The sequence below is a fragment of the Triturus cristatus genome, chromosome 12 (genome assembly GCF_964204655.1).
Source record: "Triturus cristatus chromosome 12, aTriCri1.1, whole genome shotgun sequence".
Taxonomy (NCBI): Eukaryota; Metazoa; Chordata; class Amphibia; order Caudata; family Salamandridae; genus Triturus; species Triturus cristatus.
Genome location: NC_140595.1, coordinates 7,157,255 through 7,173,542, shown reverse-complemented (window position 1 = coordinate 7,173,542; position 16,288 = coordinate 7,157,255). Strand labels below are relative to the sequence as shown.

General features: G+C 52.5%; 1 protein-coding gene across 5 annotated transcripts in view; it reads right to left on the bottom strand.

Moving 5' to 3' along the window:
• Positions 1 to 16,288, bottom strand: part of SBNO2 (strawberry notch homolog 2) — a 502,221-nt gene that overhangs the window by 123,039 nt on the left and 362,894 nt on the right. For all 5 annotated transcript variants that reach the window (XM_085639189.1, XM_085639190.1, XM_085639191.1 and 2 more), the window contains one exon: positions 14,742 to 14,813. In XM_085639189.1, the coding sequence (XP_085495315.1) occupies positions 14,742 to 14,813 (72 nt within the window). The remainder of the gene's footprint in view (positions 1 to 14,741; positions 14,814 to 16,288) is intronic.

Below are 16,288 nucleotides of genomic sequence, written 5' to 3'. Positions count from 1 at the left end.
AGGGTGGACCCATCAGGCGTGTGAGGACCAAGTTGAGGTTCCACATTGGGGCTGGTGGGTGGGTAGGTGGAATGACTCGTTTGAGTCCTTCCAAGAATGCTTTGATGGCAGGCACTCTGAATAGAGAGAGGTGCTGCCTGCTTTGTAGATAGGCTGATATTGCGGTCAAATGGACACGTATAGAGGTGTACGCCAGATTGCATCGGTAGAGGTGTAATAGGTAACAAATAATGTTTTGGATGGATGCGTCTAGCGGGTTAATGTCATTATTATTGCAATAAATGACGAACCTCTTCCATTTGGCTGCATAGCAAGCTCTGGTAGTGGGTCTCCTGGCCTCCTTAATGATATCCATACAGTCAGGTGGCAGGTTTAGGTAGCCAAACTCTAGGACTTCAGGAGCCAGATTGCCAGGTTCAGCTGTTGCGGATCTGGGTGCTGAATCTCTCCATGGTTCTGCGTCAAATGCGCGGGTTTGATCCGCAGCCTTTGATGCGGCACCACGGAAAGTTCGAGAAAGGTGGTGTACCATGGCTGGCGTGCCCACGTTGGAGCAACCAGGACGAGTGTCAGTGAGTGTTGTCTGAGTTTGCGTGCCACCAGCGGTATCAGTGGTGCTGGGGGAAAAGCGTACGCAAATCTGCCGGACCAGTTCATCCATATCGCATTGCCCTGCGACTGCGGATGTGGGAACCTGGCGGCAAAGCTTTGGCATTTTGCGTTTTCGCTTGTCGCGAATAGGTCTATCTCTGGATGACCCCACTGCTGGAAGTACGGTTGGAGTACTGATGGGTGTAACTCCCACTCGTGCATCTGGTGGCTGTGTCTGCTGAGCAGATCCGCCATCTGGTTGTCCTTGCCGGGGAGGTGTTCTGCCATGAGGAACATGTTCCTCTGAATGGCCCACTTCCACATGCTCTGAGCCAGATGAGACAACTGTGGAGAGTGTGTTCCTCCCTGCTTCTGTATGTAGTACATGGCAGTCATGTTGTCCGTCCGGATCAACACGACTTTGTTGCACAAGTGTACTTTGAATGCTTTCATAGCGAGGAAGATTGCCATCAGCTCTAGAAGGTTGATGTGCATCTTCTTTTGTTGTTGTGTCCATAGTCCCTGCACTGTGTAATGGAGTACATGAGCTCCCCATCCCTGGAGAGACGCGTCCGCCGTCAGTATTATCTGTGGGACAGGCTCTTGGAACGGTCGGCCCTTGCAAAGGTTTTGTGGATTCCACCAATGCAGAGAGTTGTATGCCCGACCGCTCACCAACACTAGGTCTTTCAACTGTCCTTGAGCCTGATTCCACTGACGTGCTAAGCACTCCTGAAGCGGGCGCATATGTAGTCTCGCGTGTGGGACTATGAAGATGCAGGAGGCCATCATGCCTATCAACTGCATGAACACTCGCGCGGGAAGGGAGTGTTGTGGTTTGAACTTGGAAATCAGCATTTGCATGCTGTTGATTCTCACTAAATTTGGCTGAGCTGTGGCCGCCAGAGTGTCTATAGTCGCACCGAGGTACTGTTGTACGTGTGCGGGCTGGAGATGGGATTTTGGGTAATTTAGTGAGAACCCCAGACTGTGAAGGAGGTGGATGGTGCGGGACATGTGGCTGGCACATTGCTGGGCTGACTTCGCTTGAACGAGCCAGTCGTCCAGGTAAGGGTAGACGTGTATGTGCTGCCTCCGTAGATGTGCCGCCACAGTAGCTAGGCACTTCGTGAACACCCTGGGTGCTGTTGTCACGCCGAAGGGAAGGACTTTGAATTGGTAGTGCTGCCCTTGAACAGTGAACCTGAGGTATTTCTTGTGTGAGGGGTGAATGGGTATGTGGAAATACGCATCCTTGAGGTCCAGTGTGGCCAGAAAGTCTCCCTGCTTGAGCAGCGGGAGGACTTGCTGTAGAGTGAGCATGTGAAAATGCTCGGAAAGAATGTACTGGTTCAGGGGTCTCAGGTCCAATATAGGTCTGAGTGACCCGTCCTTTTTCGGTATTAAAAAGTACAGGGAGTACACCCCCGTACCTTGCTCGTGGACGGGTACGACCTCGATTGCGCCTTTTAGAAGCATGCTTTGCACCTCCTGCTGTAAGAGCGTTAAGTGCTCTGAGGACATAGGACGGTTTTTTGGAGGTATTGTGGGTGGAGTGGAGGTTAGTTCTAGACAGTAACCGTATTTGACAATATCTTTGACCCACCTGTCCGTGGTGATGGAGTTCCACGTGGACAGGAACCTTTGTAGCCTTCCCCCGACAGGTGTTATGTGGTCGGGAGGAAGGGAGAGGGCGTCACTGCTTGTTCTTGGGGGAGGACCTGGTGTTGCCGTAGCCGCGTCCTCTGCCCTTTGTGCTGGAGCCACGATATCCACCCCGGGTGTTTTTATCGTAGGTGTTTTGTGTGTTGCCCTTGTTGTATGTTTGCTGTGACCCCTGTCCTCTACCTGCTCCTCTATTTCCGGGGCGACGAAAGGAGCCGCTCCGAAAGGACTGCATCTGTAGGGCCCCCATGGACTTTGCAGTGTCCGTGTCCTTTTTTATTTTCTCTAGGGTGGTGTCAACCTCCGGCCCGAATAAGTAGTCGGGGTTGACAGGTTGGTTGAGGATGTTATTTTGTACCTCTGGTTTGAATCCGGAGATTCGCAACCAGGCGTGTCGTCGCAACATGACGCTAGTGTTTATGGCTCTGGCAGCTGTATCCGCGGCATCCAGTGCACACTTAATGGATGCATTTGTGAGCAGTTGTCCCTCCCTGATGAGGATCTCTGCACCTTCTTTGTATTGGTCAGGGAGATGTTGGAGTAGTTGCTCTAATGTGTCGTAGTGCGCTCGATCATAGCGAGCGAGGAGCGCTTGAGTATTGGCAATGCGCCATATGTTAGCTGCCTGGGCGGCAACCCGTTTGCCAGAGGTCTCTAGCACCTTGGACTCTTTGTCCGGGGGAGGAGCATCACCTGTTGTTTGCGAGTGTGGTGTGCCCTCTTGCGAGCATTCGCAACGACAATGGAATCCAGAGGTAATTGGCCTCTAATGTAAGTAGGGTCCCCAGGCGCCGATCTGTATTTCTTGTCGATCCTGGGGTTTATCACTCTTGCCCTGGTGGGTTCCTTGAAGATGTCCTTTGCTGGTTTGAGGACCCCCTTTAACATGGGCAGAGTCTTTATATTCCTTTCTGAGGATGCGAAAGTTTCCATTAGAAAGTCGTCCTCGATGGTGTCAGAGTGAAGTTGCACCCCATGATTGGCCGCAGCACGTTCAATTAGAGCGTTGAACGCGGCAGTGTCCTCTGTGGGAGATGTTTTTGCTCCATAGAGTTGCGGGTCCTGTGCATCCATAGGTGCACCTGGGTCTACAGGGTCATCCCAAGCTTGATCAGGGTCCTGTTGGCCATCAGGGTCCATCCCTCCGGGGTAGGGGACTTGGTCACCCATGTAGTCCTCCAACGCATCCGTGTCGGAGTGTGTGGGAGAGAAGGATTGTGGATCCTGGTAGGGTGAATGGAAAGGTTCGTAAAGAACTGGTTCCGAAGCCACTGGCAGCTTTCTCTTAAGTGGGATCCGGAAGGAGTCCAAAGTTGGCTCAGAAGTTATTCTCCTTTTGTGGATAATCATCCTGCCGGTGTCGGCGTCGATGATATGCGATGGAGACGTCTCCGCAGAGTGTTCGGCAGGCGTGATCGTGGTGTGGGTGACCCGTGTCCTGATTTGGAACAGTTTCGGGGCCGTGGATGGTGGCAGGCCAAAAGTAATGTTGGCTGGTGCCGAAGAGGCTGTTGGAGCTTTTATTGGCTCGGAGCCCGACGTGTCCTGGAGGACATTTTTGTTTTTGGTGCGTTGCGCAGCAACGGGTGGCACCTGGAGCGCCCTTGATTCCTTTGCGCCGACCGGTTCTGTGGAGGCGGGCGTGGACTTTTTCGGCGCCGGTGAGTCGTGGAGTCGAGGGGCGGGAATGGCCGTCGACGCCTTCGATGAGTGTGGCTTTGGTGGTGCCGTCGAAGCGGTGTGAGACGCGGCAGGTAGTTTGACCTTTGGGGTCGGAGCCGATTGCGTCGGTGCCGGGAGCCGAGTAGGTTTGGTGGCACCGAAGGTCTTTTTCCGTATGTCGACTCCGACGTCGGCCGCTTCAAGCTCGGCACCGAAGTCTCGTTTGTTGCGCTCGGTGCCGACGGGTTTTGCTGGCGGCGAAGGTGTGGAGGGCCTCGATCCGACCAGCGCCACTTTCGGTTTCGGTTTCAGTTGAACCAATACAGCTTTTGGTTTCGGTTTCGAAGAAGGGAAACCAGCCGGTTTGGGCATTAATGGCTGCCGCTGAATGTCCGAGGCCGGGTCCGAGGGCGGGGCCGAAGAACTGCGGGATAGGTCTTGGGTAAGGCCCGAAGGCGATCCCTCGACCGGAGCCATAGACTGTTGCACTGGGATTTCCTCAGTCTGAACGGGTAGGCCTTGCTCGTCATCGGAGCTACTCTCTTCGGCCCCTAAGGCCTCATTGTAGTCTCCTACCTCGGTGTCGTCTTCATCTCTGCGAAAGAGTGTTTCGTCGACGTCTTCCGATCCGGAGTCATGTTCGGAAGCGGGGCTGGAGGGTAGGTTCTCCACTTCTTCGACATCTTCGGTCTCGGCGCTGAAGATGTCGGCCGGGGCCGGTGCCGCTTGCAGCGCCTCGAGTCTCGCCGCTCGTCGATTCCGGAGAGTCTTCTTGGATTGAAATCGGGCACAGGCCATACATGTAGATTCGTCGTGATCCGGTGAAAGGCATTTGTTGCACACCGGATGGACGTCGATGTGTGGATATTTCGCATTGCATACAGGGCACCGCTTGAATGGTGTCCTCGATTCCATCGTCGATGTCGGGTCGATGGTCGGGTAAGATGCGAAAAAGTTGGTTCTGGAAGTTAGTAAACTAACAAAGATACTATCGATACCGATCGGGAACAGTACCGACGCGAACTAGAGGCCTTTTGGCCTGGAAAGAGTTTTTCCTAACTTGAGTCAAGATAAGCACATCCGAACCCAATGGCTGAAAAAAACAATCTGAGGATGGAGAGGATGCCCATGCGCACTGTAGTCCAGGGGAGGAGTCACCTATCCAAGGATACTTCGAAGACTCTTCCAGGACAACAACGTGCAAACATCCGGACCCAACACTAGGCGGCGATCTATGCACAGATATGAATTCAGCAGCCCACATGCCTCGAACACATCTTTTTTTTCTTTTTAAATATTCTTTTTATTACAAACACAACAGCAGTACATCTGGATACCATCAGATTACATATAATCCGACCAGTGTGTTTGAGGTTATCTATTGTCATCGCAGAAGATACAATATCTTCCACGGGTGACCCACGTCATATCTTTAATATTATAGCCATAACCCTCGGCATCTTTGCCACTGTCCCCAAATCTTTTCCCATTTCTTAGGGCAGCCTCTAGTTTGGTAGATCGTATGTTCTGCCAGCCAACAGAAACATCTTTAGACCTGTTACACATTGACTCTTCGCCCTGAAGAAGACTTATCACCAACTACACCAAAAGAGTGGTGTCAACCACTTTGTCAAAAAACAAACAAAAAAAAAAAAGGTGACATCTGCACTATAAATGTATTGAGACAATAAAGTGACAACATTAAGGCGATATGATACCTCCTTTTACTGATGTTCACAGGAAGAGGTGAGGTGTATATGAAGAGACAGAGAAAACAAGAGAGTTGAGAAAGCTTGCACGCTGTTGCTTCCTGTTCTGTGCGTACGTGCGACAGACACACAAGCAAGTGCTGCCAATGTAGTGCAAATGATGCTCTGAGAGAGTAACTTGCCTGCTGGTGCTGTAGCACAAGGACAGGCACTTCTGTTTGTGCAACGGCTGTGTGGCGCTTTCCCTAAGAAACGAAACGTTGCTTGTGCTGACTGTGATGGAAGCAAGACTGCAGTGGTGCATGCTTGGGGGGGGGGATGTTATGGAAGTGTGTGTGTGTAGCTCATAGTATACTGGCCATGCTGTTCCTGGCTTTTGTATACAGGAAGCTTGAAATAATTGTCAGCCGTGGCATACCTCTTCTTAGTAGGGGTGCTTGTACTTTTTTTGCCTCTGCTGTGTGTGGGTGAAGCTTTGATGGTGTGTGTATATGTGGGAGGTGGTTGCAAAACACACGTGTGAGCACGCACTGTTGCAGCTGCCAAAACTCTTCTTGTGATACATGAAGGATGGTCACAGCTTAGTGGTGCCCCCACCCTTTAATTAAGGTATCTGAGAGAAAGCAGATAAACTCCAAAGAGAAAATTTACGTACAAAGGACAGGAAATGACTTGTGCTTTAATCTCAACCCAAGATACTAGGAGATAACTCCATTATAATTTCCTCCTTGCCCAGAAGGGTGATAACAATACACCTACAAGCAGGAGACCTGCTCCTTCTTTGGACACTACAAAACAACTGAACTGCAACTACTATTTTATGCAATTTCATTACTAATGGTGAGATGGGATGACATTGCGATCAAATCTATGGTCAATACATGAACGACACCGTTTACTTGTTTTGCTCAAGTCAGACAGGGGGCTCGAGTATGACAGAGAAGCAAAGAGGACACAAAAGACGCTGGGCTCATCAGTGTTGCCTGAGAGAGAAGAGCAAGAGCTGGAGCTGGAAGACACAAGCAGACAGGACAAAGGGGAGCACTGAGAGCGGAGTGACTGGATTATCAACAAGTAGACTGGACTCTTGCCACGAGACAATACTGGACAAGAGCCAGGCCATACTTAAGGTCTCTCAAGAGCATATACTGAGATGAAGGCGACAAGCCCTGCAACAACATATACTTGTCCAAAGTTCAGGAGGGAAGATGAAGAACAAGGAAGTAATGCAGTTGAGCTATCCCCTGCTGTGCTCGCTTAGAGGTAGAAGGAAGAGAAGGGAGGTGCCATCGTAGGCTTCCTCAGAAACCAAGAGTTCGCACTAGTGTGTCCATACTGTCATCTCCTGGCCGGACGGGTAAGCCAACAGACCATACGCCGCACACCTCCTGTAAAAGAGTTGGTGCCTGTGAGAAAGTGCCATCTTTCTTGCATGGTATGCCCCCACTTTTTGCTAAATTGCTGAATGTACTTCGATTGAGTGTACCCTGGGTTCCTGCCAATCAGGTGCCCAGGGCCTATGTTCCTTCCTTAAACCACACAAACTCCAAATTGGCAAACCCTAGCCACATGTCAGCCCCTAGTAAATGGTACCCTAGGTACCCAGGGCCTTGTGACCAGGGAAGGCCTCTAAGGGCTGCAGCACTCATTGTGCCACCCTCAGAGGCCCTGTACCCTTACACACACACACTGCCCTTGCAGGCTGAGTGTCTGGGTGCAGGACAAAACAAAGAGTCGACATGGCACCCATCACTGTGTACCATGCCCATCACCTACACTGCCAAGGCATATGTCAGCCACCCCTCTAGCTGGGTGCATTACGCCTATGGTGTGGGCACAGGAGCAGGAGCCCTGTGCCCCTACAGTACCCGGGTCCATTCCTGGGCACTGTAAGTGCAGTGCTGTCACTTAAGAATACATGGTGCTGAGAGCTTGTCAAACACGAGCTCCACAGCACCATATTGGCAACACTGAAGCCTGGGAAGTTTGGTATCAAACTTCTCAGCACATTGAACCCACACTGGTGCCAGTGTAGGATTTAATGTACTAAGCACCCCAGAGGGCATCTTAGAAGATGCCCCCTTACAGCTAACTTGCAATCCACGTCTGCTCTGAGGCTGCCCAGGCTGCCACACAGCAGACACGTTGCTGGACCCCTGGGTGGGAGAGCCCCTGCTCTCCCGGGCCTGCAACAATGCACATCCTGGGTGAGGTGAGAAATCTCCTCCCCCAGGATGAGCAAAGGGAAGCTTCAAAGGCATGCCGCCAGTTGGAGTTTCCCCAGGCCACTGCAACCCCCCACTCTGGCGGGAAGCTTGGCCGGAAACCCCATACAAGGACAGGGGATGTGCCAGCCTGCCCACCCCACCCCTCAGGTGGGGGAGGCGAGGTGAAGCACATCTCCGGGCTCTCGCCATCTTGGAGATGGGAGGCCCTACCCTATCAGGATTAGGCTACTGCCCCCCTCCCACAGGAGAGAGGCAGGATAGGGGGTGTACCCACCCCAGGACAAGGACCCATTGGTCCCTGGCCTTCACCTACCTGTAACGCCCCTAAATCTAGTATTTAGGGGCCCCCTGAACCTTCCTTCCTCAGATTCCAGATAGAAAAACGACAAGAAGAGCAAGAAGAACAAAGACCTGCCCTGCAGCTGCTAAAAAGAGAAGAAGACACCAACTGCTTTGGCCCCAGCCCTACCGGCCTGTCGACTCTCGAACCTGCACCAGCGCGGCATCCCACGTGGCCAGCAACCTCACCAACCCCGGAGGACCTGGCTACCCTTTAGCTCTAAGCCCCTGGGACTCCCACGAGTAGAGGCTCTACTCAAGAAACCTACTTGCTATCCCTGGCACCAGCCCGGGACCGCGGACCCAACACACTCTGCACCAGCCAAGCCTGGCCAGTGCCGGAGTGGACAAAGACCCAGAGGACGACCCCACGGCGACTGTGACCCAGAGTCCGGCACCCAAGGACCCCCCTCGACATCCCGGAAGAAGCCTGCAGCCTCAGAACCAAGTGCCACCCCAGCCGCGATCAACCAGAGGGTAAGATTCCCGACGTCAAAAGGCACCCCTGCACCCGGCGCCCTGCGACCCCCTGTGCCCAATCCCGGGGTACCCACCTAACCTACAACTACCCAACTTACCTCTCGAAGTGGTGGTGGCACCTGAAAAATCCTCGTCCCCGAGCCTGCAGCCTCTTTCCAAACCGGAACATTCCCATTGATTTCCATTGAGCGCCCTAAGGCTCAAAAGCACCCTGCACCCAGCCGCCCGAGTGGCCCTGGCAGTGCCCTCTCTACTCTAACCTACTTCCCCACTTGCCCTGAGTAAGTGACCAGGAGCCCAGCTCCCACAGCCGCGTGGCTTGCCAGACAGCAGCCACCAACCAAGGCCCCCCTATCCCTCATAGGATAACATTGGGCCCAACTCTCTCTGCACCCGGCCGTCCTGAAACCGCTGAGGGTGAACCAACTGTACTTACCTGACACTGGGGGACCCCTGAGTCCATGCCCGGAATTTCAACACTACCAGTCGAGTACTTACCCTTAAACCGCTAATTTCATTTTTCTCATAGGGTAACATTGACTGGCTTTTTCTTCAAAAATCTTCTAAGTGTGAACTTTTCAAAACTGCAAAAATTCACCAAAAATCAGCCAAGTGACAAAAACGAATTTACTCACCTGCTCCTAGGTGAGCTCCCAGTGCTGGATCTTGGTGCCCAGCCCTGACTCTGAAAAGTGTTCACAACTATACTTACTTCTAACTCATTTTTCTCCCATAGGAAACCATTGTCTGCTTTTCTGTGAAATTTCTTCTAAGTGTCTACTTTTGCAAATTTGAAATATTCTTTTAAAATCGTACCATTTCTGCAAACGAAATTACTTACCTGCTTTTGATAAGGACCCCAGTCCTGGGCCTAGGCACCCAGTCCTGGATTACTAAAGTAACAATTAAGTACTCTACCTGCAATTTGAATTTCTTGCCATAGAGATCCATTGAATGTTTTCTGTGAAATATTTTCTAAGTGCTAACTTTTGAAATAGCGAAATATTATTTAAAAATCATTACAGTTATTAAGTCGACTTTCATCACTTGATTCTGAATACTGACCCCAGGCTGGTTCTAGGATCCAGACCTGGAATTCCAAAAGTAATCTGAAAAGTAATTTATTACAAATAACCTAAATTTACCATTGAGCTCAATGCATTGTTATGTTTAGGAAATAGGATTGTTTATTGCAACCAACTGTGACTGTTTACACAAATTTATTGCTTGAAACAAAAGTATTTATATTCAACCTCTCATTCTGAGAAAGTATATTTTTACCCCCTTTGTGGTTCTAAAAATAAAACAAGCATATATTTTATATATACAAATCATTGGCCTAGAGTTCAGTTATTGAGTGTGTGAAACCATTTGCTGACTGAGTGTGTACAATAAATGCTTTACACTGTCCTCTGGTACTGCCTTACTGCTCGACCAAGCTACCACTTTTGAGAGTAAGGTCATACCTAACTTTGACCTCTATCAGCCTCTGGGGGACTGTGGACTCTGTACACCCTGTACCTATTAGGGAACAGTATATACAGAGCCACTTTCTCACAGTGCCTGGTCGAGAGTGCAGCGGGTGTAATGAACCGTAGTGGGTGACGCTCTCGGCACAGGCTTGAGGGTTCCTTACTGCTGCTCCAGCTCTGGCCTCAGCAGCAGACACCGAACTAAGAAGCAACAAATGTAAACAAACCAAGGGCCTTGTCTGAATCCCGCGGGTATCATCAAGGTGAAGGGGGTGTGTGCACCAGGGCTGACAATGACTGGAGGCATTGTTTGCAGACAGTGAGTGAGTGTGGTTTGTGTGTATGTACACTGCACTTTGTGCGTGTGGAGTGTGTGCTTGTGTGGAAGCTGTGTCTGTCCGGAGACTGCGATTTGGCTGTGTGTGCACAAACTGTATGCATATTTACGTGTGAGACAGTGTGTATGAAGGCTGTAGGTGAAGAGGCTTTGTGTATACGAAGGCTGTGTGTTGAGGTGGTGTGTGCACGACTGTATGACTATTTAGGTGTGGAAGCGGTGTGTGAGGACACAACGTGCAGAGTATTTGTGTATATGAAGACTGTGGAAGCAGGGTGCGTACAGATTATATGTATCTTTGGGTGTGGAGGTTTTGTGTGTATTGGAGGCAGTGTGTGAGGAGACTATGCATGGAGTGTTGGTGTGCAGGAAGACTGAAGGCAGTATGTGCACAGAGTGAATGAATATTTAGGTGTGAAGTGATGTGTGAGGAGACTGTGCAGAGACTCTGTGTACAAAGATTGGGGAAGCTGTATGTGCGTGTGTTTACATGTGGAGGATTTCTGTGTATGGGGATGAGGAGATTGTGTCTATGCACAGAGGCTTTGTGTATATGAACACTGAGTGTAGTCATTATGTGCAAAGACTGTGTATGCATTTAGGTGTACAAGGATGTGTGTGTGAAGGCTTTGTGTAAGCAAAATCTGGTTGGAGGCAGTGCGCATAGACAGTGTTTAGGTGTGGACGCTTTGTGAGTGTGAAGGTGGCGTGTGAGGAGGCTGTGGAGGTGGTGCGTGAGAAGGCTGTGGAGCTGGTGCGTGAGGAGGCTGTGGAGCTGGTGCATGAGGAGGCTGTGGAGGTGGTGCGTGAGGAGGCTGTGGAGGTGGTGGGTGTGGAGGCTGTGTGTGAGGAGCCTGTGGAGGTGGTGTGTGAGGAGGCTGTTGAGGCGGTGTGGGAGGAGCCTGTGGAGGTGGTGTGTGGGAAGGCTGTGGAGGTAGTGTGTGAGGAGCCTGTGGAGGTGGTGTGTGAGGAGGCTGTGGAGGTGGTGCATGAGGAGGCTTTGGAGGCATTTTTTGAGGTAACTGTGGAGGCGGTGTGTGAGGAGGCTGTGTAGGTAGTGCGGGAGGAGACTGTGGGGGTGGTGGTGAGGAGGCTGTGGAGGTGGTGTGTGAGGAGGCTGTGGAGGTGGTACGTGAGGAGGCTGTGGAGGTGGTACGTGAGGAGGCTGTGGAGGTGGTGCATGAGGAGGCTGTGGAGGTGGTGCATGAGGAGGCTGTGGAGGTGGCGTGTGAGGAGGCTGTGGAGGTGGCATGTGAGGAGGCTGTGGAGGCAGTGTGTGAGGAGGCTGTGGAGGCAGTGTGTGAGGAGGCTGTGGAGGCAGTGTGTGAGGAGGCTGTGGAGGTGGCGCGTAAGGAGGCTGTGGAGGTGATGTGTGAGGAGGCTGTGGAGGTGGTGTGTGAGGAGCCTGTGGAGGTGGTGTGGGAGGAGCCTGTGGAGGCAGTGTGGGAGGAACCTGTGGAGGTGGTGTGGGGGAAGACTGTGGAGGTGGTGTTTGAGAAGGCTGTGGACGTGGTGTGTGAGGACCCCGTGGAGGTGGTGTGTGAGGACCCCATGGAGGTGGTGTGTGAGGAGGCTGTGGAGGTGGTGCATGAGGAGGCTGTGGAGGCACTTTTTGAGGAGACTGTGGAGGCGGTGTGTGAGGAGACTGTGGAGGTGGTGCGTGAGGAGACTGTGGAGGTGGTGCGTGAGGAGACTGTGGAGGTGGTGTGCGAGGAGACTGTGGGGGTGGTGCGTGAGGAGGCTGTGGGGGTGGTGTGTGAGGAGGCTGTGGAGGTGGTGTGTGAGGAGGCTGTGGAGGTAGTGTGTGAGGAGGCTGTGGGGGTTGTGTGTGAGGAGGCTGTGGAGGTGGTGTGTGAGGAGGCTGCGGAGGTGGTTTGTGAGGAGGCTGCGGAGGTGGTGGTGAGGAGGCTGTGGAGGTGGTGCGTGAGGAGGCTGTGGAGCTGGCGTGTGAGGAGGCTGTGGAGGTGGCGTGTGAGGAGCCTGTGGAGGTGGTGTGTGAGGAGGCTGTGGAGGTGGTGTGTGAGGAGGCTGCGGAGGTGGTGGTGAGGAGGCTGTGGAGGTGGTGCGTGAGGAGGCTGTGGAGGTGGTGTGTGAAGAGACTGTGGAGGTGGTGCATGAGGAGGCTGTGGAGGGGGCGTGTGAGGAGGCTGTGGAGGTGGTGTGTGAGGAGCCTGTGGAGGTGGTGTGTGAAGAGGCTGTGGAGGTGGTGTGTGAGGAGCCTGTTGAGGTGGTGTGTGAGGAGCCTGTGGAGGTGATGCGTGAGAAGCCTGTGGGGGTGGTGTGTGAGGAGCCTGTGGGGGTGGTGTGTGAGGAGCCTGTGGGGGTGGTGTGTGAGGAGCCTGTGGAGGTGGTGTGTGAGAAGCCTGTGGAGGTGGTGTGTGAGAAGCCTGTGGAGGTGGTGTGTGAGGAGGCTGTGGAGGTGGTGTGTGAGGAGGCTGCGGAGGTGGCGTGTGAGGAGGCTGTGGAGGTGGCGTGTGAGGAGGCTGTGGAGGTGGCGTGTGAGGAGGCTGTGGAGGTGGCGTGTGAGGAGCCTGTGGAGGTGGTGTTTGAGGAGACTGTTGAGGTGGTGTGTGAGGAGCCTGTGGAGGTGGTGGTGAGGAGGCTGTGGAGGTGGTGTGTGAGGAGCCTGTGGAGGTGGTGTGTGAGGAGCCTGTGGAGGTGGTGTGTGAGGAGCCTGTGGAGGTGATGAGTGAGAAGCCTGTGGGGGTGGTGTGTGAGGAGCCTGTGGAGGTGGTGTGTGAGGAGGCTGTGGAGGTGGTGTGTGAGGAGACTGTGAATGCAGTGTATGAGGAGCCTGTGGAGGTGGTGGTGAGGAGGCTGTGGAGGTGGTGCGTGAGGAGGCTGTGGAGGTGGTGTGTGAGGAGACTGTGGAGGTGCTGCGTGAGGAGGCTGTGGAGGTGGTGTGTGAAGAAGCTGTGGAGGTGGCGTGTGAGGAGCCTGTGGAGGTGGTGTGTGAGGAAACTGTTGAGGTGGTGCGTGAGGAGGCTGTGGAGGTGGTGGTGAGGAGGCTGTGGAGGTGGTGTGTGAGGAGCCTGTGGAGGTGGTGCGTGAGGAGGCTGTGGAGGTGGTGCATGAGGAGACTATGGAGGTGGTGTGTGAGGAGACTGTGGAGGTGGTGTGTGAGAAGCCTCTGGAGGTGGTGTGTGAGGAGCCTGCGGAGGTGGTGTGTGAGGAGCCTGTGGAGGTGATGAGTGAGAAGCCTGTGGGGGTGGTGTGTGAGGAGCCTGTGGAGGTGGTGTGTGAGGAGGCTGTGGAGGTGGTGTGTGAGGAGACTGTGAATGCAGTGTATGAGGAGCCTGTGGAGGTGGTGGTGAGGAGGCTGTGGAGGTGGTGCGTGAGGAGGCTGTGGAGGTGGTGTGTGAGGAGACTGTGGAGGTGCTGCGTGAGGAGGCTGTGGAGGTGGCGTGTGAAGGTGGCGTGTGAGGAGGCTGTGGAGGTGGCGTGTGAGGAGCCTGTGGAGGTGGTGTGTGAGGAGACTGTTGAGGTGGTGTGTGAGGAGCCTGTGGAGGTGGTGGTGAGGAGGCTGTGGAGGTGGTGTGTGAGGAGCCTGTGGAGGTGGTGCGTGAGGAGGCTGTGGAGGTGGTGCATGAGGAGACTATGGAGGTGGTGTGTGAGGAGACTGTGGAGGTGGTGTGTGAGAAGCCTCTGGAGGTGGTGTGTGAGGAGCCTGCGGAGGTGGTGTGTGAGGAGCCTGTGGAGGTGGTGCGTGAGGAGGCTGTGGAGGTGGTGTGTGAGGAGCCTGTGGAGGTGGTGTGTGAGGAGGCTGTGGAGGTGGTGTGTGAGGAGGCTGCGGAGGTGGTGTGTGAGGAGCCTGTGGCTGTGGTGGTGAGGAGGCTGCGGAGGTGGTGCGTGAGGAGACTGTGGAGGTGGTGTGTGAGGAGACTGTGGAGGTGGTGTGTGAGGAGGCTGTGGAGGTGGTGTGTGAGGAGCCTGTGGAGGTGGTGGTGAGGAGGCTGTGGAGGTGGTGCGTGAGGAGACTGTGGAGGTGGTGCGTGAGGAGACTGTGGAGGTGGTGTGTGAGGAGACTGTGGAGGCGGTTTTTTAGGAGACTGTGAATGCAGTGTATGAGGAGACCGTGTGTGCAGGCTTTGTGTGTCTTGGGGGTCTAGTGTGGCTGTTGCGGAGGCAAAAGCCCTCAGAGGTCTAAATGCCATAGATTTAGGAGATCAAGGAAGTAAACTCTGTGGCCCAGACTCCTGAAAGAGAAGTCATTGTTGTTACAATGCAGATTTCCACACTTCAAGCAACAGCTTCATACCTTATTCTCAAAGTTGTACTTGCTGAAGTCCCGGGACTCCGTTGCACGACGGTCCCCATGTGTTAAGGCACCCTAATGAAAGAGAGAAGCAGATCTGTGAAGACCCCAGTAAAGGAAGGAAAGAACATAATCCCCTGGCTCCAACACAAAGACTTAGATAGGTAGGAACAAGAAAAGGGAGGAAAATAGCCCCTCAGTGAGGGAGAGTAAGAAGGGTGAGATCTGGAACAAACAGTAACGACAAGGAAGGAAAGAAAGACATGATGAGAGAAAGATTCATAGTCAGTGAAAGAGAGAACCAGAGAGAAAGGCAAAGAACGACATACAGTTACACAGAAAGAAATAGAAGAGAGAGGTTAAGATAAAGACTGAGAGAGGGAGAGAGAGAGAGAGAGAGACGCGGAGGGAAAAACAGCCTAAAGGGAGAAGCATAGAGAAAGAAGAATGAGCTGCTTTTAGAGGGAGGAAAAAAGAAAAAAACATTACTCAAGGAAAGGAAGATCTAAGGAAGACAGACAGCCACGGTGAGGCAAAGGTTGAAGATAGAGGAAAAGTGGTGAGGCAGAGAGACGTAGGAGAAGGAAAGAACTGTCACAGATACTAATGGAAGAAAGTTGCCTGGAGAAAGAGAAAGAGCAGGAAGGAAGAGAGTAACGCGAACGAAGAACATTTAGGAAGAAAGCAGCTTTTAGAGAGGGGAAGGAGTCACATTAGGGACAAGGGGGAAGACAGCCATTTGCAGAGAGAGCAAGAAGCCAGAAAATAACCACCCACCTACCAGAGAGGGAGATGGGGCCTAATGGCGTTTATAGAGTGCGAGGAGGAACAGAAACCCTCTCCAGAGAAGGTGAGGGAAGTTAGAGCGACCTTATGAGGGAAAAGGAATGAAGATGGCTAAGAGCATGAACACGAGTGCACTGCAACACTCAGGAAAGTGAGGAAATATATAAGATTTCATACATGAAGATTGGAACTGCAATCAACACTAAAACTAAGATGAAGTAATGGTCAAAATTTAAATTTCAAACTTTTTTGCCAAACTGTTATTTTAACTAAAAGTTTCAAACTAGATGCTCTCAAAACATGTTTCAAACTGTTAGTCTATTACCCTCCCAATCCCAAACACACCACAACCACAGGAGAGACACCACACACCGAGAATGCAGCATGCAAACTACCACAAACCGAAAATGTAAGTGACCTGCCACATACAGAGGTAATGGAAGGGAGCAAGAACCACACACACAGAAGGTGCGAGGCAAGTTACTACAAACTGAAAATGTAAGTGACCCACCGTCACACATGGAAAATGGAAGCAAGCAAGCAACCACGTACAGAGACAATAGAATACAAGCTATCACAAACCGAAAATGTAAGGGACCCACCACACATGAAGAACGGAAGGGAGCAAGGAACCACACATGCACAAACAAATAAAGAAGGGGGCATACGAGCTACCAAAATGAAAATGTAAGTGACCCACCACACGGAGAGAATGGAAGCACAAAAGCACCCACACAGACAATGAAATGAACAAATAAGAGTGA